The sequence below is a fragment of the Apodemus sylvaticus genome, chromosome 10, assembly GCF_947179515.1.
Source record: "Apodemus sylvaticus chromosome 10, mApoSyl1.1, whole genome shotgun sequence".
Taxonomy (NCBI): Eukaryota; Metazoa; Chordata; class Mammalia; order Rodentia; family Muridae; genus Apodemus; species Apodemus sylvaticus.
In genome coordinates, this window is record NC_067481.1 from 38,185,688 (window position 1) to 38,210,706 (window position 25,019).

Consider the following 25,019-nt stretch of genomic DNA (forward strand, 5'->3'; position numbering starts at 1 on the left):
TCTGCTCCCCTTCACACTGTGGGCTGTGGAGATGGAGGAGGGTTTCTTCCCCTGCTTCCCAGGGCTGCTTGGTGCATCTTATCTCAGTCCATCTAAAGCTTCCGACTGTGACTTTGTGTCTGCCACACCCCAGCATGGGATCCTTCTGTCCTCCTGTAACCCCAGTAAGGTGGCAAACAGGAGGGCCTGCTCTGTGAACTGCTTACTGGCACTCTTGACACTGTTCTAGTCACCTGAGTATGTGAGCAACCGGATAGACACTCAAGGTGGAGGAATTAAATTCTCACGACAGAAAGAAAATTGTGTAACAGCATCAAGAATGTTTTAAGTCACAATAGTTGCTTTATTTAAATTACTCAGTTACTGAAATGACTTCACAAAAACAGTGTCTGCACTTCCTCTCCCATGCCTTTATAGTACCAGACTGAGGTCTCATCATCAAAATCATCAAGTGGAGATGACCACAGCAGGTCATTCTTAGAACTCCCTGAATAAACATCCTCATGAACAGTTCTGGAAATACACACTGAGATACCTAGTCAGCCCTCGAAGGGTCAAGAGCCCTTGGTGGAAGCAGCCCAGAACAGCCACAGGCTTTGGGTGCAGAGTGCAGTGTGGGGAAAGCAGTAGGGACCTCTGCGTGAATGCTGCTCCCCTGAACCACAGGACTGTGCTCATCTACCCTCTGCACACCTTTGCCCAGAAAATGCTCCGATGCACTAACAAAGAAGTTTGCATACACATACCCATCTGGTCCTGCACACATCTTAGGATTCCCTCATGCCATAACCTCCATTTCTCTGAGTAAACACAGGTTTGCTCAAATCTACCCTATACTGAGCATCACCATTCCTGACAGCCACCATACCTATTAGCTGGATACCTACCAATCACCTCCTAAAAGGCCTCTTGAACCCCTGTTGTGGATCTCAGAATTTTCCTGGGCAGTTATGGCATTCACTCCTGAATCACTATGTAATATATCTGTGGTGATTTTGTGTGCAGCTATTAAGGATCTGTGTCCAGACACACTAAGACAGTGAGCATTTTGGGATAATCAGAAGTTTTACCATGAAGTTCCTATTATATATTGTTTATACATTGATATACAATATATCAATAATATTATATATTGCTGATTTCCTCTCTAACTTAACCTCTGCAAACAATTTAAACAAAAAAGAGAGTTTCATGAATTTATAATATAAAGAAAGCTTACTTAGAATGTGCTAATGTTGCATTCTAATGAATCTATTTGGGAAAGCTTGGAAGGTTCCCAGCTGCAGGCCAATCCACACACAGCTCTATGACATAGGGTGACCCCAGTGCACTGTTACTAACTAGTTCACTACGTGTTTCCTCGGCATCTACAACTTGTAGCGTCTGCCCTTGAGTTTGAGTGTACTCACAAATACCTGCCCCAGAGACACTCTCCCTTTGTTTTCAGTGCTGAGAATTGAATTCAGAGCTTCTCATACACAAAAGAAAATTTTCTTCTGTCCCATGTTTGGGGCTTTTTTGTATACGCAAGATTTATTTATTCACACTCATTTGTGTGAGTGTGGGTTGGATTGGACACATTGTCAGAACGTGTGTGGATGTGTGTGGAGCTCAAAAGACAACCGCAGATACCCTTCCTCATGCTCTACCTCCTTAGAGGCATCTTGTACCCAGACTAGTTGGCCCTTGAGCTTCCTGGGATTCTGCTGGCCCTGCCTCCCATCTTGCCTTAGGATTCTTAGGGTGGCAGGTGCCTATGGCTTCTCCCTGGGTTCTTGGGGTTTGAATTCCAGGAGCTTTTTCTCACAGAGCCACTTCCCAAGTGTAGGTGTTTGCTCTTAGCAGCGGAAGATTTACACCTTGTACCTCAGACTCTGATGAAGATATTTCTCATCTGACAAGTTTACCCTTCTCTCATGTGAAGCAAAGTACTGCCCAGATTGAATTCCTAAGATTCTTTCTCCTCTAATAGCTTGTGTAAAATGTTATTATTACTAGAATTCATATAGCTTAATCTACATTTGAATATTTTCTCACAATTTTAAAGAAAAGAAAATTGACCAAAATAACCGTGAAATATTAAGGAATAAAAAATGTACTAAATCATTAGGCAAAATGCAGTGGCACATGCCTAAAACCACAACACTGAGAACACTGAGCAAAGAGGATAACAAGATCAAGACCAGCCTGGGGAACCTCACAAGACTCTGTAACAAACTAATATAAAGTTAGAGGGAGCAGAGGGGAAGCCCAGTCCTCAAGCTAATACTTAAGGGCTCAGGCTAAAGTTTTATAGATGAGTATTTTTTGCATATGCAACAAGGAGGTTTGACCTCACCAGTGAAAATGTAGAGACATGTCCAATTCTAATACTTGATTTTCTGTACTCTCAGGAATAACGCCTGTGATCCTCCATTGGGCTGCTCATATAAATTCCACTCATATCTGAATCACAACTCATGGCTAGGTCAGGAGGCTGGAAATTGCTCAATGTGAAATCTGAACTGTTTCACTGGATGGAAATTTGAACTTTTTTTCAATAACTGGAAATCAGATGCCTCCTACATGGCAAGGAGGCGCATTACAATTTGAAAACAAGCATATGAAAAATACTCACCGCTTATTACAGTGAAGGTCATAAATGGGTGTTTTAAACTGAATTGACTTGACCATTTCCCCAGTGCGGAGTGAATACAGATCTACACAGCAGTACGGAGGTGTAGTGCTAAAAAACAAACATTACTTTAAGTTAAGAAGAAAAAACAGCACGATAAACACTTTCTTAGCATATGATACCAAGAAATACATTTAGTGGTTATCACACAGAATAAAAATAATACAGCCAGGCAACTCATTTTTTAAATTGTAACATTAGGCCCAGGAGGGAGAACTGCACCTTTATTCCCAACATTCCAGAGGCAGAGGCAGAGGCAGGCAGGCAGATCTATGGGAGTTCCAAGCCAGAAATGGCTGTAGAATTAATACTGTGAAGTACAACATTATGATGTTGTAAATAGATTAGTAACATGTTGATGGTAAAAAATGTTTCCTAAATTTGATTAAAGGATTAAAACGTTTTCAAAATGAACAAATAAAATTGGTAGACAGCGTAAATGAATGCAAAATACTGCAGAGATTTTTATGCAAAAATTAAGTAGTAGAGAAAAGGCTGATTATCTCAATTGAGCTCAACACAAGAAGTCATTTCTGTGCATAACTGAAAACCCAGTTAACAGAAAAGAACACTGCCTATATTTACTGAAAACTTGGTTGTATGTGTATAAAGCTCAAAAGTGTGTATAAAGCTCAAAAGTGTAAAGAGAAAGGCACAGACGATGTCCCTGAATGTTCAAGAAAACCGCTGTGGTTGATACATGCTTGCCACAAGCCTAACAGTCCGTGCTCCATCCCCACTTGTCTCTCACCTACACCTACACCCTGTTCTCTCTCTCTCTCTCTCACACACACACACACACACAAACAAATAGAATTAAAATTGTAAAACAAATATCATTTTAAAGTGCAAAAATAAAACTTAGTAAGGTCCATTAGGAAGTGGCTTCCGAATGTCTGTGTAACATTACCCACCAGTTGAGTGGCAGCAGGGAGCAAGGTGGAACAGAGCACTGAGTGCTGGGGAGCTGCTAGGTTCCAGGACAGTAAAGACATTACCTTGCATGTACACAGAGCAACTCAAAAGGGAGAAATTTTCTGAAATCTTGAAATTTAGTTTCTAAAATTAACAAAAGTAAAATATTACACCCAAAACTAATTTGATCCTAAGGGGACAAGTTAGCAACCAATAAAATGACAGTGGGGGAAAAGCAGTGTGTCATCTCCAGTGAAGTGCTCATGGAAGCGGAGTACTGGATACTGGAATGCCAATCACTTCACTGGCCTCCATGCAAAGGATAGGTGGAAAATGCCACAAAGCCTCATTTCAATACTAACTGAACTAACAAGAAAACACTATAAACAATGTACATACTGGGAAACCACTTAACCATTGGTAAAAAGTAGTATTCCTTTAAAGTAAGAGTTCTTATTAATTCATGACGTAGCAAAATCTTCCTGCCAATAACATCACTGTGTGCTTGGCCGACATGATCTTTTGTCCTGTGATGCCTTTTGAAAAGTCTTGCCCATCTGTGTGGAACACAGCAATTACAGTTCTGATTCTATTTACAGAATGCATCTATGTATCTCACAACCTGCTATGCTGCACAGCAAGCTCTGCTTCGTACTGCAACCCCCACATGCGCACCACAGAAGCCAATACCATAAGAAAAGCTATACTGGTTCCACCAAGCTCAGATAGATGAGCATGCCCAGTGTGTTGGCCACTGAAACAGAGCTAGGACCTCACATTAAAATGAAGCTGATTTTTCAAGAAACCCAAGAATGTAACTAGTTCACTTCAAGTGAAGGGCTGAGTCTATAGGAAAAATAGAACCAATACAACTAAACTAGCAAATAAGTGCAGAAATCCCTCTGAATCAGGCCAGAGACACTGTCTTTTAACACACATGTATCAAAATAAATATTAAATAAAGTTTGTAATTTTCGTGATAAATATAGTGACGGATGTTATTTGGCTCAATTGAATTTTCCTTATATAAATGAGGTGTTTTATAGTAAGATACAAATCAAACAATTGGTTAGCAGTTGTACATGACTCATATTCATAATGGGAGTTATTAATATTTTATGGGGAAAGGTCTGATTTTCATATAGTATGATAGCCAGAGGAATGGAATTTCTAGTCATTTCAGTGAGAAAGGTTGATTATGTCTAGTTAAAGACCAAGACTTTTTTTTCTTACTAATGAAAAAGCTTTTTTAAAAGCAACTGTAAACCACGAGACAACATGGATCCCATGATGAGAAAACATTGAAAATGTAATGAATACAGAAGACAGGCATCAATAAGAAGCCAGCAACATTATCATCTAAATGATTCTATAGTTGAAATTACACTAGTCAAGCAAAAATAACTATACTTACCAACTCTGAATAATCTTATACAATAAAGCAAAGCCTAAATTCTCAAATTCAGAATTAATTGCAAAAACCTACCAGCTCAGCTCCCTATAGTCTTTCTTTCACATCCTCCTGGATAATTAGGTGTTTCCAATATAACTTCTCTGTGTTGACTCTTATATGAACTTGACACAGGCTAGAGTCATCTGAGAGGAGGAACCACAATTAAGAAAATGCCCCCATGAGATCAGGCTGTAGGCAATCCTGTAGAGCATTCTTCTAGTGACTGATGTGGAAGGACCTACCCTACTACGGGTGGCATCATCCCTGGGCTGGTGGTATTGGGTTCTGTGAGAAAACAGGTTGAGGAGGCTAATAAGAAGCACTCCTGTGGACTCTGCATCAGGTCCCATTTGCAGGGTTACTGCCCTGACTTCTTTGGTGTGAACCTTTCCTCTTCAGCTTCCCTTAGGTCATATTATTTCATCTCAACAATAGAAATCCTGCTGCACTGAGGGCTCACTTGACTGTTCAACTGAAGCTTAGAGGGTTAAAGTGTTGAGAGTGATGCAGATGGTGGAGAATTGCCTGTAAAGTTCTGGAGGGAAGCAAACACTCTACCAGCCTTTTGTGTGCAGCATCTGTGGTTTCTGGAAAGCTTGCACTGAAAAAGCAGCTGTGATTAACAAGAGACTGAAGCCTCTAAAGTAAAACCTTTGCTTTCTGCAGCAATTCTCAACCTGTGGGTCACAACATCTTTAGGCGTTACATATCAGATAACAGTAAAAACAAAAAAATACAGTTATGAAGTAGCAACGAAATAATTTAAAGGATGGAGGTCACCACAACCTGAAGAACTGTGTTAAAGGGTCACAGCATTACAAAGGTTGAGAACCACTGCTTTACAGGGAAAATTGATGCTGTTCAGGTGGAGCTAAGAAATCAGTGGTGGTGATGACTTAAGAAGAGACCAGCATCACCCAGGTGAAATCTTCTGGGAAGTGTCCTCAGAATCAGTACACATGGAGAGGGGCAGCTGAGGCTTGGCACCATCTTCGAGAGTTGGAATCCTGAAGAGAGCCCAAAGGTGGCTACTGCTTAAAGTGCACTTCAGCCTCAGTACATATACTTCCCATGTGTGTGCACATGTATGTATACATACTTGCATGTGGAATCAGAAGGTCAACGCTGAATGTCTACCTCAATCATTCACCCATTTTGGCAGGACAGGTCTTTTAGTGAACCTATGGCTCACCAATTTGGCCAGCCTGCATGTCAGTGAACACCAAGAGTAAGTTTGCCTCTACTTCTCACCCCTGATACTTCACCCTGTTTTTACACGAGTGCTGGGAATCCAAACTCAGGTCTTCACATTTACACAACACCTTCACATGTTACACAACAACAGCAAGATAATCGCCACAACCCCCGGTACTATTTTGAAAGCTGTGGGTACTACAGCTGGAGTCTAGTCACCAGCAGCTGTGGGGACTAGAGCTGGAGTCTAATCACTAGCAGGTGTGCCTCTGAAAGGTACTTACTCCTCGCCCTCATTCTGTCCTTGGGTCTGATCTTGCTGTGGTTGGCCGTTAAGAGTCACATGCTCCCACCTGCCACCACAGATGCAGCCACTTAACCATGCATTCATTCCCTGCCAGAGGGACTGAAATCCCTCAGCTGACCTGAGTCACTAAGCAGCTTCCAACAGGTGCTGTCAAATGGTGCAAAAGTAATGTCCACAGGCGGGAATGGAGGATGGTGGGCCACCTGTGGGAAACAGACTGGCAAATCCTAAAACATAAAGCAGTATCATCTGAGGTCCGACAGCTCCACTCCTAGGCACCCAGAAGTGAAAGCATATGTCTATGCAAATGTTACATTAATACCTACAACAGCATTATTCAGAATAATGGGAAGCATACTTATGCCCACAACACAGATAAACAATGGGATGAGCACAGACAAGACTATTCTGCAATAAAAGTACTGACATGTTCTGACATGTGGATGAACCTCAAAAACATTATGCTAAGTGAGAGAAGAAGAGACTTCAATAGTCTCATTGTGTAGAAATCCATTTGTCTAAGGTGACCTAAGGGGTAAATCCATTGAGACAAGAGCAGGCTGGGGGCTGTCTTGACCAGAGGGAGAAGGAAATGAAGAGTGACTTTATAATGGGTGTGTTTTCCTTCAGTGTGAGGAACGTAGGTTGATAACAGGTAACTGTTCTGCAACATTTCCAATGAACTACAGTTTAGCAGGCTATATTGGTTTTTATGAATTTTAGTAAAGAAAAGCAGGCAGAGTGCATGCCTGACAGAATAATAAAACCACAGAGCTAATAAAAGCTACAGAAACTGGGGGCGGAGATGTAGTGACAAGTGCTTCAATACTAAGGAAGACACAAACAATTGCACCAAATAACAGAAATGTAAGACATAAGGCAACCTAGAAAGTGAGTATGACATTAATGTACTAGATTTCAATATGACAAAAGGGAAACCTAGGAGAGGGGAAATGGAAGGCAAAAGGATCTACAGAAGGCCATATGGAGACCAACTCTTGCACAACCCAATTAAAACTTCAATCCTAGGACAGGACATGGTAGCATTTGCCTTTATTCCCAACCGTTAGTCAGTCAGGCTGATCGCTATGAGTTTGAATGGTGTCAAGAGCTACATTGTGAGATCTACTCTTTTTAAAATTATATACATACTTAAATAAATAAGAGGGACTAATATACATATGATACAAAAAAAAAGTTCTTATTAAAGGACAGGGCCAGAGGGATAAGAGTGAGACGTTAGATGGAGAAGTGGACCCCTACATGAGAGGACACTGTTGCTCCCAGAAGACATGAGTTGTTAATGCCCAGTCACAGAAACCTCTGTATGCATTATTGGTCAGGAAGGAACCAGAGGCTACTGCCACGGCTCTCAGACACTACCATAAATAGATGATAAGTGGCCCTATTGTCAATGATACCACACACTTTCTCTGCATGACATTACACTATCTTGAACAACCAGGAAACTTCCTACCTGCTTGCTGGCTATCATTCAATACTAACCCACCAGGCAAGTTATGCCCACTGCCACAATGGTAGCATGACTGTTAGATAGTCTAACAGTCTTTCGGATTACATTTGAAGCCTATTCCAAGGAGGGAATTCATGCTTGGTATTGTCAACCTGGTCAAAAGTCCATAGCCCTAGAGGTGCTGGGGAGGAACAAGCTTATGGCATGCCAAGCCGCCCTTTAATACTTAGGTTTACATCTCAATACGCTGCTTTCAAAGTTTCCAACACTGGTCATGGTTAAGCCAGTGATCATCCATTTTGTGTACTTAAGAAATGTGTCTAGAATACAATAAGCTGTTAATAAACATTCAGGGGAAAAAAGAACTACTCCTAAATAAGATGCACTGTCCATAATTAAGAATAAGAATATGGAAACATCTAGATCATCTACTGAATTATATAACACTCAAAATACTCACTGGTTAAGAGCATATACTGTTCTTTAGGGACCTGAGTTCAGTGCCCAGCACTCATGCCCAAATGGAAAACCTAAAGGGCACTCGCAACTGCTGCTGGGCATATTTAAAATACCTACAAAATGAGGAGTGCACAAGGGTATATTTGAATTAAACATAAACTTCAGAGAAAAAAGCACATTTACAAGATCTTGAAATTTGTCCTCATACCCTAAAAGGCTCTCACCAGACTCATTTTGTGGTGCCAAAGGGAAATTCCTCATGAAGGTATGGAGATACAACAATGTCTTCCATAATTGTTTAAGGAAAATAAACTAAGTTAAAAATTCTCCACCTAAGACTCTTAGACGTGCTGACTGTGAACCATGAAGCTTTGAGCAGGCCCTAAGCCAGCATGGACGCCTCCCACGGAAGGAGTGAGATAGATTAACTCTCAACTAACAGGTTGCACCACACTAGGTAACCATGCAGTATTCCCTCTTCTGAACAAAACTATCTTTGGATACATTTCAATCTCCAGTGCGGGCAGAGGTCTTATAGTGATATTCAGCAACACTTAAATTCTTGTTATTAAGCTGTCACAAGCATGGAGGGTGGGGGAGGGAACATGCTTATTCAGACAGCCATCTCTGATGAGAATAGTCTGAGGATACAAGTAAGGTTAGACTTAATAACTCAGGAAAAACTATTTGTAAACACTAGTTTAGAAATAAAATTTATTCTCAAAAGCATCTAAGCACACTTATATCATTAAAGCTATTTTGGGAAAAAAACTGATTTTTTTTTCCCTATGTACACAATACTGTAACTATTGTTACAATTTTCAAAGGAAAGGAGGAATACTTACTGAGCACTTGTTTGATAGTTATCATGTAGTGCCAGGAATTAAGCCTGGAACCTAGAGCACACTACACAGGAGCTCTACCAGGGACCAAACTTACGACACAGCAAACGATTTTCATCCAAAGTCATTTTACATTTTGAAAGTCATACTAGCAACATATTATTAATGAATAGTTAATCAGTTCAATAATTTTATCAAACATATATGAGATAACATCTAGATAAATTTTCCACACTAAAATAGACTGACAGTTTCCAGTTTAAATGAAAGATGCTGGTGAGGATCAAGTTAAAGAACCTGAAAAGGAAAAGAACCAAATTAAGCTAGAAATTAAATAAGAATTTAAGTTTGGCACATTATACACTTGAGAATTCCTGTGCAATAATTTTTAGAAGGGTTGAAAATCTATTCTCTAGGTCATAAACTAGGCTTCAAGAATCCACAGAACAAGGAATTACTAAGACTGCAACTATTATTATTGTACTGAGAACCTCAGTATGTTTTCTTGTAATCCATGAGGTAATCCATGGTAACTAATATTGTATGCTCCAATTTTAAATATTGCACAAAGAAAGGGCATCAAACAGATGAAAAAAGACATTTCAGCCTAAGAAAGAGGCAGGCAAGACATCTCAGCAAGCAAAGGCAGTAGCCACCAAGCCAGATAACCTCATGTCAGTCCTGGGCAGAAATGATAAAAGGGAGGAAACAACTTCCAAAAGTTGTCTTCTGCCAACTGCCAATGTCTACTGACATTCTAAGGCACATGTGCCCGACCACAAGTGCACATACAATTAATAGAGAAAGAGATAGAAGTAAATAATTTAATGCATGATGGGAAATAAGAATGACAAGTCGTTGCATATTAAATTTAAATCCTAAATTCAATAAAATACATAAACTTTATCTTGAGTATATTTTTTTAATTACTAGGACACCATAATTCTTGTTTTACATTCAGGTAATATGAGAGTCACAGCCATGTTGAAACCTGGAATGTGTTTTCAAAACAGCTTTTAAAAAAATGGAACACAATGACCATCACGTTAATGCCAAGAGAAATATGGCTTTTATGATTTCAAAATCCTAAACATTAATAACATTTCCATCCAAAGATCATCATTATTTCCATTCATGATATTTAACAGATTGAAACAAAATTAGGAAAAGTGCAACAAAGTATCTGAGAAAGTGACATTTTCCAAGAATGTGCAATGTTTAAGAAAAATACAAAATAGCAAAGACATTTAAAATCTACCAGGAATTGTAAGAAGCATGGAAACACTTATTTTTAAATAAGAAAAAGCTGTACAGTCTTCAACATGTGTTACTAAATCTAATCCTTTAAATGTAAGGGAATTTTTGATAGCATTATAGTATTGTATTCTTATTCAGAGCTTGAAGAACAAAAGCGTGTTGGTCTTATTCTTTATTAACTAGTACTTTCTACAAAAGGGAAATGGAAACTTAGTCATATTAAAAGCTAAGGCTGTGATTAGCTTACTTAGTAATTCTTTATTCTCTCTGAGTAAGACCTGGTGATTACAAAACGTGCTAATAAGGATGCTGTCACAGAGAAGCCTCAAGCCAAGGAATGAGCAACACCATCTCCACACACAGACAGGAGGGGAGCTAGAAGTGAAGCCAGAGTCAAGATAGTCATTTGTTTTGTTTTTGTTTTGTTTTGTTTTGTTTTGTTTTGAAAAGGGGTGTTCTTTTTTTTTAATTTATTGATATATTTATTTACATTTCAAACGATTTCCCCTTTTCTGGACCCCCACTCCCCGAAAGTCCCATCAATCCCCTTCCCTCCCCCTGTTTTCCCACCCAACCCTTCCCACTTCCCTGTTCTGATTTTGCTCTATACTGCTTCACTGAGTCTTTCCAGAACAAGGGGCCACTCCTCCATTCTTCTTGTACCTCATTTGATGTGTGAATTATGTTTTGGGTATTCCAGTTTTCTAAGTTAATATCCACTTATTAGTGAGTGCATACCATGATTCATCTTTTGAGTCACCCATTTGTCAATTCTTGATCTTAGAGCATATGCTATTGGTGTTCTGTTCAGAAACTTTCCCCCTGTACCGATGTCCTCAAGGGTCTTCCCCAGTTTCTTTTCTATTAGCTTCAGAGTGTCTGGCTTTATGTGGAGGTCCTTGATCCATTTGGATTTGAGCTTAGTACAAGGAGACAAGGATGGATCAATTCGCATTCTTCTGCATGTTGACCTCCAGTTGAACCAGCACCATTTGTTGAAAAGGCTATCTTTTTTCCATTGGATGTTTTCAGCCCCTTTGTCGAGGATCAAGTGGCCATAGGTGTGTGGGTTCATTTCTGGATCTTCAATCCTGTTCCATTGATCTGCCTGCCTGTCACTGTACCAATACCATGCAGTTTTTAACACTATTGCTCTGTAGTATTGCTTGAGGTCAGGGATACTAATTCCCCCAGATTTTCTTTTGTTGCTGAGAATAGTTTTAGCTATCCTGGGCCTCCTCTAACTCCCACATACTGGGATTAAAAGCCTGCATGGCCACACCTGCATTCTGATAGTTTTCTGGAAATAACTAGGTGCCACAGATAGAAAATCCACACCACCCTGGTTACCACCAAATATTATCTTAAAACTATGAAAATTGGAGACTAGAGATGGCTCATTGGAAGTGCATAGGAAGAGCTTGTTCCTCTTCCATAGGAACTGAGTTCAGTTCCCAGCAAACACTTGGTGGCTCACAACCACATGTAACTACAGTTCCAAGGGACATAGTCCTCTTTGGGCCTCCTGATGCTCTGTGCATGTGTGCACATACACACACTTACATACACAGGAATAAATAATTTTTAAAGTTTACAAGTATTACATATCAATTATATGTGTGAGATGTACATGAAATAAAATTAACATAATATAAAATACAAAATATTTTTAAAATCTTTCACTTAATTTTAGAACAATTAGGTGCAAGTAAAATATTATACAGCAGGAAGGAGCAAATAAGAGTAGTTAGGAAAGTGATACTGTAACTAGGATTTGCAACATTGTACTTTTTCTTTTTTTTTATTTATTGATATATTTATTTACATTTCAAACGATTTCCCCTTTTCTAGACCCCCACTCCCCGAAAGTCCCATCAGTCCCCTTCCCTCCTCCTGTTTTCCCACCCAACCCTTCCCACTTTCCCGTTCTGGTTTTGCCGAATACTGCTTCACTGAATCTTTCCAGAACAAGGGGCCACTACTCCATTCTTCATGTACCTCATTTGATGTGTGGGTTATGTTTTGGGTATTCCAGTTTTCTAGGTTAATATCCACTTATTAGTGAGTGCATACCATGGATGATTCATCTTTTGAGTCTGGGTTACCTCACTTAGTATGATGTTCTCCAGCTCCATCCATTTGCCTAAGAATTTCATGAATTCATTGTTTCTAATGGCTGAATAGTACTCCATTGTGTATATATACCACATTTTTTGCATCCACTCTTCTGTTGAGGGATACCTGGGTTCTTTCCAACTTCTGGCAATTATAAATAGGGCTGCTATGAACATAGTATAAGGATACACCATGTATCCTTATTACATGGTGGGGAATCTTTTGGGTATATGCCTAGGAGTGGTATAGCAGGATCTTCTGGAAGTGAGGTGCCCAGTTTTTGGAGGAACCGCCAGACTGATTTCCAGAGTGGTTGTACCAATTTGCAACCCCACCAGCAGTGGAGGAGTGTTCCTCTTTCTCCACATCCTCGCCAACACCTGCTGTCTCCTGAATTTTTAATCTTAGCCATTCTGACTGGTGTAAGGTGAAATCTCAGGGTTGTTTTGATTTGCATTTCCCTAATGACTAATGAAGTTAAGCATTTTTTAAGATGTTTCTCCGCCATCCCAAGTTCTTCAGGTGAGAATTCTTTGTTTAACTCTGTACCCCATTTTTTAATAGGGTTGTTTGGTTTTCTGGAGTCTAACTTCTTGAGTTCTTTATATATATTGGATATTAGCCCTCTATCTGATGTAGGATTGGTGAAGATCTTTTCCCAATTTGTTGGTTGCCGATTTGTCCTTTTGATGGTGTCCTTTTTCTGTAGATGAGAAAACATTTCCAATCCACAGGTCCATGCACTACATAATGACTGACAATTCAGGAAACAGGGAGCACTGTAAGCGGAGCTGAGTATGCCGTCTGAGAAAAGCCAACATTCTGAAGAGCACTGAGTGAGCCAAGCTCACGCTGCCCCGTCACGGAACTGCTACCAAAGCAGACATGTTTTATCTTATGCAGAAGTTATTAAAACATTCTCAGTGATAGAATGTAACCAAACAGATTAAACAAATCCAGTTAGTACCATTTGTACATTTCTCAGATTTATAGGGCCTTACACTAAAGTGTGGGCTTTCAGAGGTTCCCTGTTTTCTGTGAGACATAGTATTGCTCACTGAATCTATGAAAAATGTTTTATGTGAGTTGAAAGGATTAATGTTAAGTATTAGAAGACTTGAGCTGCTCTGTCTGACACATTTCTGGCCATACCATGCCACTACACTTTCATCCTAACTCACAGAAAGCACACTACAGCAGCAAAAAGGGCCCTGATGTGAACGACAGATCGTGGATAAGAAAGACATGTCACAGGAGGCTGGAGAGAGAGAGCTTACCACACCACTCCATAATCAAGGAAACGTCCCATAGACTTGCCTACAGACCAATCTGACGAAGGCCTTTTCTCAATTCAGATTCTCAATTTCCACGTGGCATTAGCTTATGTCAAGCTGACAAAAAGCTAACCAGCACAATCTTCAATTCACTTTTTCTGATATTTTGAAAACTGCCTTTCAAATAAATCTCTCTTTTTGCTGGGCATGGCAATACATGCCTAAAATTGAAGCACTTAAGCTAAGGCTGGGTAATCCCAGGTAAAGGCCATCCTGAACTACATAGGAAGATGATCTCTCAAAAGCACAGTGAATACATTCTTTAAAGATCTATTTTGAAATCTACCTTAGAACTGATGAACAAATGAAGTCAAGATAGCTGCTCTGTAAATTTCTATCTATGAAACATATATCCTGATATTTGAAATCCTCCCCCTGGTGATCCTGACTTCTCTCATAAACCTTCTGATATTCTATATTCCTTAAGTTAATCATGAAAACTGTACACCTGAATTACCCCAGATATCACCATAAAGCCTTTACATGTATTATCTCATTTAATCCTTACTATAATCCTACAAATAGTAAATTTTATTGAAGAAAGTTTTTCTTTAAATATCGGGTTCATTCTTCATCACTGAGAACTGTGATCTATAATTCTCTGCATCAAATATCATGAAAATTAATTCTGTCATGAGCATAGATTTTAGTTCCTCAACATGGACTATTTATTTAATGGTGATAAAAACAACAAAAATACTTACTAGTAAAAAGACTAAAGATTTGTTACAACAGTATATGTCTATAATCCTAGAACCTGGGAGACGGAAGCAGGAGGATTACTCTAATTTTGGGGCTACCCTAGACTAAATAACAAGTACTAGACCAACCACAGATACACAGAAGGAAACTGTAGCCCTAGCTTCATTAGCATCAGTGTTCCAAATAACCAGAGAGCTCATGCATTGCCAGGGAGTCGGGTAGCAAATATTACAACGAACAACACTTAATACTGTTGATAGTTTAAATGTGGAATACTAAATTTTCCCCTTGCTAAATTCCTTCAGTAAACAAAGATAAGTTCACACTAGTAATAGAGGATTACTTTATTATTGGGATGTAAATAAAAATAAATTATGGCCAGGCGGTGGTGGCACACGCCTGTAATCCCAGCACTCTGGGATGCAGAGGCAGGCGGATTTCTGAGTTCGAGGCCAGCCTGGTCTACAGAGTGAGTTCCAGGACAGCCAGGGCTACACAGAGAAACCCTGTCTCGAAAAACACCAAATCCAAAAAACCAAAAAAAACAAAATAAAAAATAAAAAATAAATTATGGAAAGAAAAGGAAAAAAGTAAGATTATACTAGTAATAAAAATATGAATTAGCACAACATCCTACACATGGGTCCCCAGTGAGAACAGATCTAGGGAATTCTTCAGTCGAGTTTCCTTCATCCTAAATAAAAAGAGCCAATACAATGCATCTGTTAGGAAGTGCTATCAGAATGCTCTCTTCAGCAGCTACATACTTCACAAAAAGCTAGAAAACATAAACAGTTCTATTTATTTTCCCATTTTATTAGATAATTCTTATAGACCAAAAACTATGGAAAACCAATAGCAAGGAGATTTTGGGGGGTGGGGGAAATGAATATTGCTTGGCTATTAAGAGTATGCAGGGGCTGCTATTCCAGAAGACAAGAATGCCATTCCCAGCACCCACCAGGTGGAAGCACATAATCTTTTGTAACTCTAGTTCCAGGGAACTGATGCCCTCTTCAGACCTCTTGGGGCATGAAACATGCATGTTGTCCACAGACATACATACAGGCAAAATATTCATACACATTAAAAAGTAAAAGAATCTGGACATAGGATCGCAACACTTGGGAGGCTGAAATAGAAGCATCATGACAAGTCTAAGGCAGCCTGGGCTACCTAGTGAGACTCTGTAAGGGATAAAAAGATGCCTCGACCTGTGAAGGTTGTTTGCCATACAGACACAGACTACCTGAGCTCCATTCACAGAACCTGAAGGGGGAACATAACCACCCATCTCCAAAGGTCTGCATAACTAAGGAATGCACTGTAGAGGAAAGAATGCAAGCTAGAACTTGTCTAACAAGCAGTAAGACATGACGGTTTAAGGTCTGGGGGTTTCGAGGATCTCATTGTGTGGATTCCTTGTGACACCAGAAATTATAGGTGTGTGCTACCACACCCAGGCAGAATACTGGTATGCTAATTTGGAGTCATGGTATTTTAAAGAAACAGTGAAAACTAATAAAATATCATCAGAAAAATATAAAAATTGGTTATAGTGAAAGAAATCTCATACACATATACACAGAATCTTGTTCAGATTTATTTTCCTAAAAGCAGGATAATTTATAACTGCTCCTTTATTATTATAAATAAAAACCAGAAATAATTTTGCTCATCAACAGTCTTGTATTTCCATAGTTAAATTTAAAAAATTATAAAGCTGAAATGAGAATATTTTTTAATTAATTTTTTTATTGAATATTGTCTTCATTTACATTGCCAATGGTAAAACCTTTCCAGATATCTCCCCTCCACTAAGACCCCCCCAACCCCTCCCCTTCCTCCTTCCCCCTGCCTCCACGTATATGCCCTTCCACCCAACACACTCCCTCTTCCCCCAACTCGGTTTCCCTTTGTTCAGGCCTCTGTTGAGCCTTTACCTGACCAAGGACCATTCCTCCCACTGATGCCCAACAAGGCCTTCCTCTGCCACATTTTTAGCTGGAACCATGTGTGCCCCTTGGTTAATGGTTCAGTCCCTGGGAGTCTTAGGGTGTCTTGGTGGCCAAAATCATTGTTCTTCCCATGGAGAACAACCATGGCATGCTCCTTTTGGTATATACTTCTTGTCGTCCATAGTAGTGTCAGGGTTTATTGACTGTTTATAGGATGAGTTCCCAGGTAGGGCAGTCTCTGGGTGGTCTTTACTTCATGTCTGGCTCAATCACCAAGAGCAACTGTGATACCAACTTCTGCAAAGCAAGCTTAGAGACCACAAGTAGAACCCACCAAGTGCACAAGTGGCACACAGACATGCTTGCAGGCGAAGCATCCAGAAACATTAAAAATAAAATAATTTTCAACTGTTTACACAAAGAATGGGTCAGGAACTGGCTGTGCCTCGCACTGCTGCCTTACTTCTATTTTGGGTGTGATTCACCTCTCTCTATATATATACATTCTGAGCACCTAACAGGCTCACTCGTCCTTCTTTTCCAAGAGTCCCAGATTGGGCTTGACTCTCCTAATTCTCCGGAGTGCTGAGATTATTCTTTGCATCTATGCCACAGTGCCAGAGTAACACTATTTTAAATGCTTGTAGACCACAACCAGTTCTCCTGAATAGGACTGAATACACAAATGTCAGCTGTTTGCTGCTGAGGAACACCCAGGCACATAAGGGTAAAAGTAATGACTCTTCAGGAAATTATTTTGCACCTGGCACAGTTGTGCATACCTTTAATCCCAGCACTCCAGGCAGAGGTGGAGCTCTCTGTGGTCTAGTCTGGTCTACACAATGAGTTTCAGACCAGCAGGACGATGTAGTAAGATTGTGTAAAAATAAAGAGTTTTATAATTATTTAAAAATTTTATAGAAATAGACACATAAGTAACTATAAAGCTTGTTAACATGTTTTAACAATACCGTTCCTTTTCTTCTTAGAGATATAAACAGTTTGACTCACTGTCCCTTATAAGGATGGGGAAAACCGAGCAAAGCAAGGGGAGGTAAAATACCATGGGGAATGCAAGCTGCACACTGCCTTTAACATGAGCAATTTAATTCTGAAGTAATTCATTAGACGTGAACACATAGCACTGTATTGGAACTGAATACAATTCAGCATAGGTAGAGAACAAAACAGTAATTATTTGTAACATAATTTGAAACTTGGGAGTCCAAAGAAATACCTTCCTATACACCAAACCATGCAGACGCATGATCACAGGTGCTACACAAATGTGAGTATACAACAGGCAAAGTACCACGGTACACTGCAGCAATTAGTGGCCAGAGGCCACTCACACAGGATGTAGCTCTTAGCACCGCCTTGAATGAAATTTAATATTCTGTTACAAGAAATAAAAATTCACTTTACTGCCCAGGATCAAAAAAAAAAAAGTTCACAGCATCCTAACTATAAAAAATATAGTCATCTTTTCTGGGTGGCTAAAAGGGCTGCCAAGCCAGGCTTCTACCTGAAATGATGACTTCATTGGGATTAAGAAGCCACAACACTGCTGCTCTTCCTTCAACCATGAATTACTAAAAAGTCCTTCAAGAATGGTAAAGACTGTAACTGCAGATCCAACTTCACAGCGACCTGGACACTGGGGTAGATAATATGCAATCTTGGCGCCTACACCTGTGGCATACAGCACAGAAATGCTCTCTGCAGAGACTTTCCACACATGTATACGGGAGGCCAGAAATCCTCTGCAAGAGTGACAAATACTCTGGACCTCAGGAATACTGAAAGCTTTTCCTCAGCTCCTTCTCAGTCACCAGAGGACTAACAATGGAGTCTGCAAATTCCCATCTCTGCTTCTAGGACTAAGCCAGTGAACTGTGGTCACTCTGACACTGTCTTCAGAATTCATTTCATAAAGCATGTGTTGGGGCTGGTTTCTCCTTTTTTAAAGGGGGCAGAATGATTCTTAAACAACACACACAAAAAAAGCTTCTTTATATTTTTGGACCTAAATGTTAAAGTAAAAACTCTGAAAAGGAAAAAAGATTAAAATAAAAACCTATGTCTAGCAAGCCTCAGCTCACTGGCTCTCTGTCACATTGATTTATGACAGTTATTTCTTAGGGGAAAGGAAGACACAGATGCAAACAATTACTCTATTTTTGCAGGCAAATAGTGAGGTGGGTGGTAACTGAGAAATTTTTTTTTAATTCTGTCACAATATTCTGCTTTTTCTTAAGAAACCCTCCTCACACAACAAACGTTTGCCACATCAGAGAATTTCCAGGGCCTGAAGCGCCGCTTTGATTCCAGACCGCTGCAGGCATTAGCAGGAGGTAATTAGGGTAAAAAGTTCAGCCACAGTTCCATGGCTAGAGTGCTGCCAGAAATAAATTTCCTCCCTATTCACTGTACCCCTCCCTACAGATCATATTGAAAACACATTTATCTTTGTAGAGCTTGTTCCTCTTCTAATTAACTTTATGGCGTTTACAGCATTTAATAATTTAAAATGGCTGCGATCGCAGCAGTTTTATCTTTCATGGTAAATGAGTGTGTTATCATTTCTCCAACATTGCTGTTTGACAAGTGACTCACAGACCTGCACTGCAGCTGTTTACCCCACTCTCTGATCCTTACTAACCAAAGCTTTACTTTTCCCTGTTAGAGAAAGAAACAAAGTTGACAACCCTATTCAGAAGGTATCCTTCCAATACTCATGAAAATGATTCGGGAGTAAATTGAATTTACAGTCAACTTGGAACAGTTTTTAACAGTGTTTCTTTTTTTTGTTTTTTGTTTGTTTGTTTGTTTGTTTGTTTTCAAGACAGGGTCTCTCTGTGTAGCCCTGGCTGTCCTGGAACTCACTCTGTAGACCAGGCTGGCCTTGAACTCAGAAATCCACCTGCCTCTGCCTCCCAAGTGCTGGGATTAAAGACGTGTGCCACCACTGCCCAGCACTGTTTCATATTTTTCACTGGGAGAAATATATACTGTATATTCAAGAGGGATGATAAAAGAAATATTAGACATTTGAGTTTTAATAATTTAAAAAAGTACTACAGGGCAATCAAAGCCCCTTTTCCATCCCAATCCTACCAGTATCCCAAACCCTACAAGTGCCGTCTCCCACACCCCCATCAGGACATCCTAACAGGACAGTTAGCTCTCTGCTTTAATCTTCATTGTACTTGCTATTTGAAAAACAAAATGCTGATAGAGTCTAAGCCTTCACCCTTACTGCCATGGTTTTGTGACAGTATAAAAATCAGTGTCAAGAACTCAATCCAATGCCTTTTTAAACAATAAACTTAAGAGGAATAAAATTACCTTATGACAGAATAACAGTAATAACCTTTGAATACAAAAATATATTTTTAAATAATATCAATTTGTTTATGAACATAAAATAATACTTTGAATGGGATTATAATGTTGTTACTGTTTTCCAAGAAAATAAGAAAAAATACAAAAGAATTCTTTTTCAAAAGCCAAACTACTTAGTCCACACTACCATGAGGTATGAGTAAAAACTATACAGACATAAAGGGCGGCATGGCTCCACGGAGCACACCGAAGAAAAATGCTCCAAGGGCCCTGTAAACTACGTCCTCCTCACTTCACACCAGATGACCTTTCCTGCAAAGTGACTATGCAGAACTTCCTGTCTCACCTCTTTCCCACTCATGATCTAAAAGACATTGAGGACTTATGTCACCATCTAGGGTCTGTTCTAACCAGGCTTGTGCCACAAAATCATGTTTTATGCTATTACAGTTGAACACAGAGAGACACTAATTGACAGCATTCAGTAGCTGGAAGGCCGGTGGGGACAGCAAAGGTAACTGACTCTAAATGACTACAAAGGAAAGATGTTGCTCTGTAATTTCAATATCCAGGCTCATGGGAAAACTCCTGGAACAGAGGCAAGGAAGGACACACGTTCACTACTTGTACTGGCTATTGGAATCTCATACTGATCAGTAGAGGTTCCTAGAATGCATAAAACTACTTGCATATATCACCCAGCAATTCTGCTCCTACTTATCAATGCCAAAGTATCAGAAATGGACACAGTGTGTGAGTAAGTATGTGGATATGCATTTGCGTGCATCTAGGGATTAGCACTCAAAGCCACTGGAAGAAATAGAAAAGATGGTACTTGAGAGTTAGGAAAAGCAGACATTGAAAAGTGGCTCATACCACTATAGTTTTGATCAGTTTTAATCCCTATTAGGTTTTTATCTTTGCACAGCTCGTTGCCTGCCAAGATGAAGGTGTCTTTAACCCTAATGGCACTAGCACATTTTCTGCTCTCAAAGGCTGATCTGCACTTTATAGGACATTTCTCACTACCCTTGATTCTATCCATTATAGAAGCCACAGGCCTCCTCCTACCCTCCCACACAATTGTCACAAGAAACTGCCAAGCAACCTGAAGTAGATGATAGAGAGCCCAGTGTGCCATAAAACAACATTAAAAACTCCTTCTTAGAATAAAAGGAGCAAGCATTTGAATCAGGCAGTTCTTTGAGATTGCTATCTAAATGGCATGCTAGGTGACCTATAACAAACATCTTAAAATCATATACACAATGTATGATTAACTCAGTAGCAAACAAAGATCCCTTATATTTTACTATGTCTGTGTTATAATTTACTCAGTAAATTACATCCATATAGTCTTTGATTATAACAGATTTCAACCTTAGTTAGAGCAAATTACCTTCCTTGAAACCCTAGTTCTCTAATACAATAAAATCATCAAGTAACACAATTAGTGACATTTGGAAAGCTTTATTCTGGTTAAATACCATATACTATATCAACACAAGATCTTGCTGGGAGTGACGCTGTGGGCACTCCTGTTGTTCCAGATATTCAAGGGAACCACTAGAGCCTGGGAGTTCAAGACCAGCCAGGACACCAAAAGGGGCCTTCATCACAACAACAACAAAACAACAACAAAACAACACACACAAACACCACAAATCTTCCTAGAATGCAGCTTTAAAACAAAGCCATACAAAAATGCCATGTTGCTCATGTTAGCTGCTGGTCTCCCCACTGCATCCTTAGGATAATCGCAGCACAGCGGTGATCTCTTTGCAGAATTACTCACTGCATACATGCTCTGTTCTGCCAGGAGTATAAGCGTGCCTGAGTGGAATTCCACAAAGTCAGAATCTATGCAGATGTTCCTTCCCTTTTGGTTTCCTTTAATTTGCAAATCTTGTAATCTAAGCCTGAAGTTGACTGAACCAACATTTAAAACAGCAGAGCAATATCAGCCAAAAACTCAATCTGTTTTCTATTTAAATGTCAAGACTGCATCCTTTTTGGTGGCTGAAAAAACTGTTGTTTTGAAATGATTACACAGTGGAACTGCAAGCCCTTTAGTAGTTTTATGAACTGCTTCTAAAAAGAAAGCTATGCTTTTAAAAGGCCTTGAGGTTGTGGGGCGGAAGGGCACCGTGGAACACAAAGACGCTCCTTGAGATTTCTAACTACCCACTGAAGTCACCTTAAACTAGACAACAGCAAAGAAACTTTCTTAAAGTTTATTACCAAGTCAAGATTCAAGTGCTATTCTGAGCCTTACTACCTTGAAGCAAGCTCCTTCTACCACAGGGAGGGACACACAAGGATGCATTACAGCTGGGCATGAGGAAACTACTGTGGAGGTGGCCATGCTCATTATCGTGATTGGAGAGATGGTTTTACGGGTATATACAGATGTCAAAATGTATCAAACTGCACACATTAAGGGATGCAGTTAATCATGTTTCAATTATGCCTCAATAAAGATATATGTACAGCATTATACACATGAGCTTCTGTAGGAAATATAAACAAATTACATTTTTTCCATGGAGGTAAAGATCCCTAAAAGCAGTCCTAGCGTAGCCACGAGGACTGGCAAGACTAGAGCAAAACCAGCAGAGGTGAACACGCTCCACCCCCAAAAAGCATAAGCTTTTATCCCAACCCAAAATCAGATAACTACATCAATATACAGAAAAGTAACTCCCACTAGTGAATTCTCTCTACTGTTCCTATCCTTGGATTCAAATAAAGGACTATGTGGCACGCCTAATACATACCAGACTGCAGTAAAAACTCTGCTCACCTAACCCTCACCTAACCCCATAGCATGGGGACTAACTATAAAGCACCAATTTTAGGTTAATTCTTAGTGAAGAAAACTGTAGGACAAGGAACAAGCAGAAAGGAAACAGATTCACCACTGATGGGACAGCATCTGCTGTGTCAGTACATCCAAGTTTCCTTCAAAAACATCTTTATCAAATCTCAGTTGAGTCCCAAGAACTTACTTAAATAAATAAATAAATAAATAAATAAATAAATAAATAAATAGGTAGTGACTCATCTCTGTGGCAACAGCATTCCTACAGTGAGGCAGGAGGCAGACCGGAACTTTTAAGAAGCTTGCTGACCAGCACCACACAGGACACACAGGGTAGAAATGACAAGAAAGAGCCTGTCTCAAGAAAGGGCAAGGTGACAACAAACGCCAAGAGGTGTCATCTGACCTGCACACATGTACTGTAGCATGCACCTAAGTGTACATGCAACATGTATACTAACAATGAATTAGTAAGTTAGTAAGTCAGTTAAAGGGGCATGCCTTAAATCCCAGCATTCAAGAGGCAGAGGCAGGAGACTATCTAAATTCAAAGCAGTCTGATCTATATAACAAGTTTCAGTCCAACATGTAAAACCTGGTTCTAGTTCCCACTTTCACCCCCAAGTACTCAAAAAAAAAAAAAAAAAGAGAGAGAGAGAGAGAGAGCGACAGGTAGGTCTGAGTTTGAGCCCAGCCTGTTCTACACAGAGTCCAGGCCAGCTAGACTGCAGTAAAAACTCTGCTCACCTAACCCTCACCTTCAAAAACATCTTTATCAATGATAAATTATAGCAAAAATTATCTATGCAGGGGTCACAAGATCTCACAGAGCCTGTGAGGGACTGAGCTAGGTCTTCTGCATATGCTATAGTTGTTAGCTTGGTGTTTCTGTGGGACTCCTAACAGTGACAGTGGTGGTGTCTCTAACTCTTTCACCTGCTCTTTAGACTATTTTCCTGCTACTGGGTTGCCTCACCCAGCCTTGATATGAGGGTCTATGCCTAGGCTTACTGTATCTTGTTATGCCTTCTTCAGTTGATGGCCCTGGGGGCCTGTTCTTTTCTGAAGATGAAAAGGAGGAATGAATCTGGTGGAGATGGGAATTGGAGGAAGGAGACTGGGAGGAATGGAGGGAGAAGAAACTACAGTTAGCATAGATTAAATGAGAAAATACATTTTTAAAAATATTTTGATTGTCCTGATGCCAAAATTATCATGTGCATAAGCAAGCAAGCAAGCGCGCACGCGCGCACACATACACACATACACACACATACACACACACACACACGCACACACATCAATGCAAAGGCACACACACTACATAAACACAAACAATTTTCCAGTGAAATCAGCACAATATAAAAGACTAAAAGCCAGCCGGGCGGTAGTGGCACACGCCTGTAATCCCAGCACTTGGGAGGCAGAGGCAGGCGGATTTCTGAGTTTGAGGCCAGCCTGGTCTACAAAGTGAGTTCCAGGACAGCCAAGGCCATACAGAGAAACCCTGTCTCGAAAAAAACCAAATCCAAAAAACAAAAAACAAAACAAAACAAAAAAGACTAAAAGCCTCTCAGATAAAAATGCCAATGTGCCATTGGTTATGATATCCATTAGTGTACTGCAAATATTTTGTGTTTCTTAAATACCACTGGTGACCTCAAGACAATTTTCTGGGTCCCACAAACAGCTCTGAAAAGTCCGTCAACTCTCCAGTTAATTGACTTCCTGTTCTAGGTGCAATTTCAATCCTGGAAAGGGGCACTTTTGCTCAGCCTTCTCCTTCCTCTCCTTTTATCTGCACCATTCTTGCTCATTCATGACCCCTTCACCCTTAGACAAAATTTAAGCTAAAATCAAGAATACTCAGAAACACATGCAATCAATGAGTGCAAGAGCTCTGATGTTGCCACACCCACCCTTTTTGGCCAGACAGAAGCAAGCTGGTATTTTAGCTTCAATACAGTTACTGAATAAAAAACTACCAGAGATCACAATGGCTTAGAACATGAACCATTCACTTCTGCTCAACAGACAGGACGGGTAGCCCTTATGCATGCCCTTCACACACTGAAACACCTATACTCCAGTTTGGGGCTGGCTGGTAAGTAAGGATATCTGGCTCTCTTTTTAAGTGATCCTTCAGCCTCATATGACCACGATAGAGGT

The 25,019-nt window shown here is 39.9% G+C and overlaps 1 protein-coding gene across 4 annotated transcripts in view; it reads right to left on the bottom strand.

The window, feature by feature from the left end:
- Window positions 1–25,019, bottom strand: part of Bcas3 (BCAS3 microtubule associated cell migration factor) — a 485,645-nt gene that overhangs the window by 387,983 nt on the left and 72,643 nt on the right. For all 4 annotated transcript variants that reach the window (XM_052197918.1, XM_052197921.1, XM_052197919.1 and 1 more), the window contains exon 8: window positions 2,618–2,725. In XM_052197918.1, coding sequence (XP_052053878.1) covers window positions 2,618–2,725 — 108 coding nt within the window. The remainder of the gene's footprint in view (window positions 1–2,617; window positions 2,726–25,019) is intronic.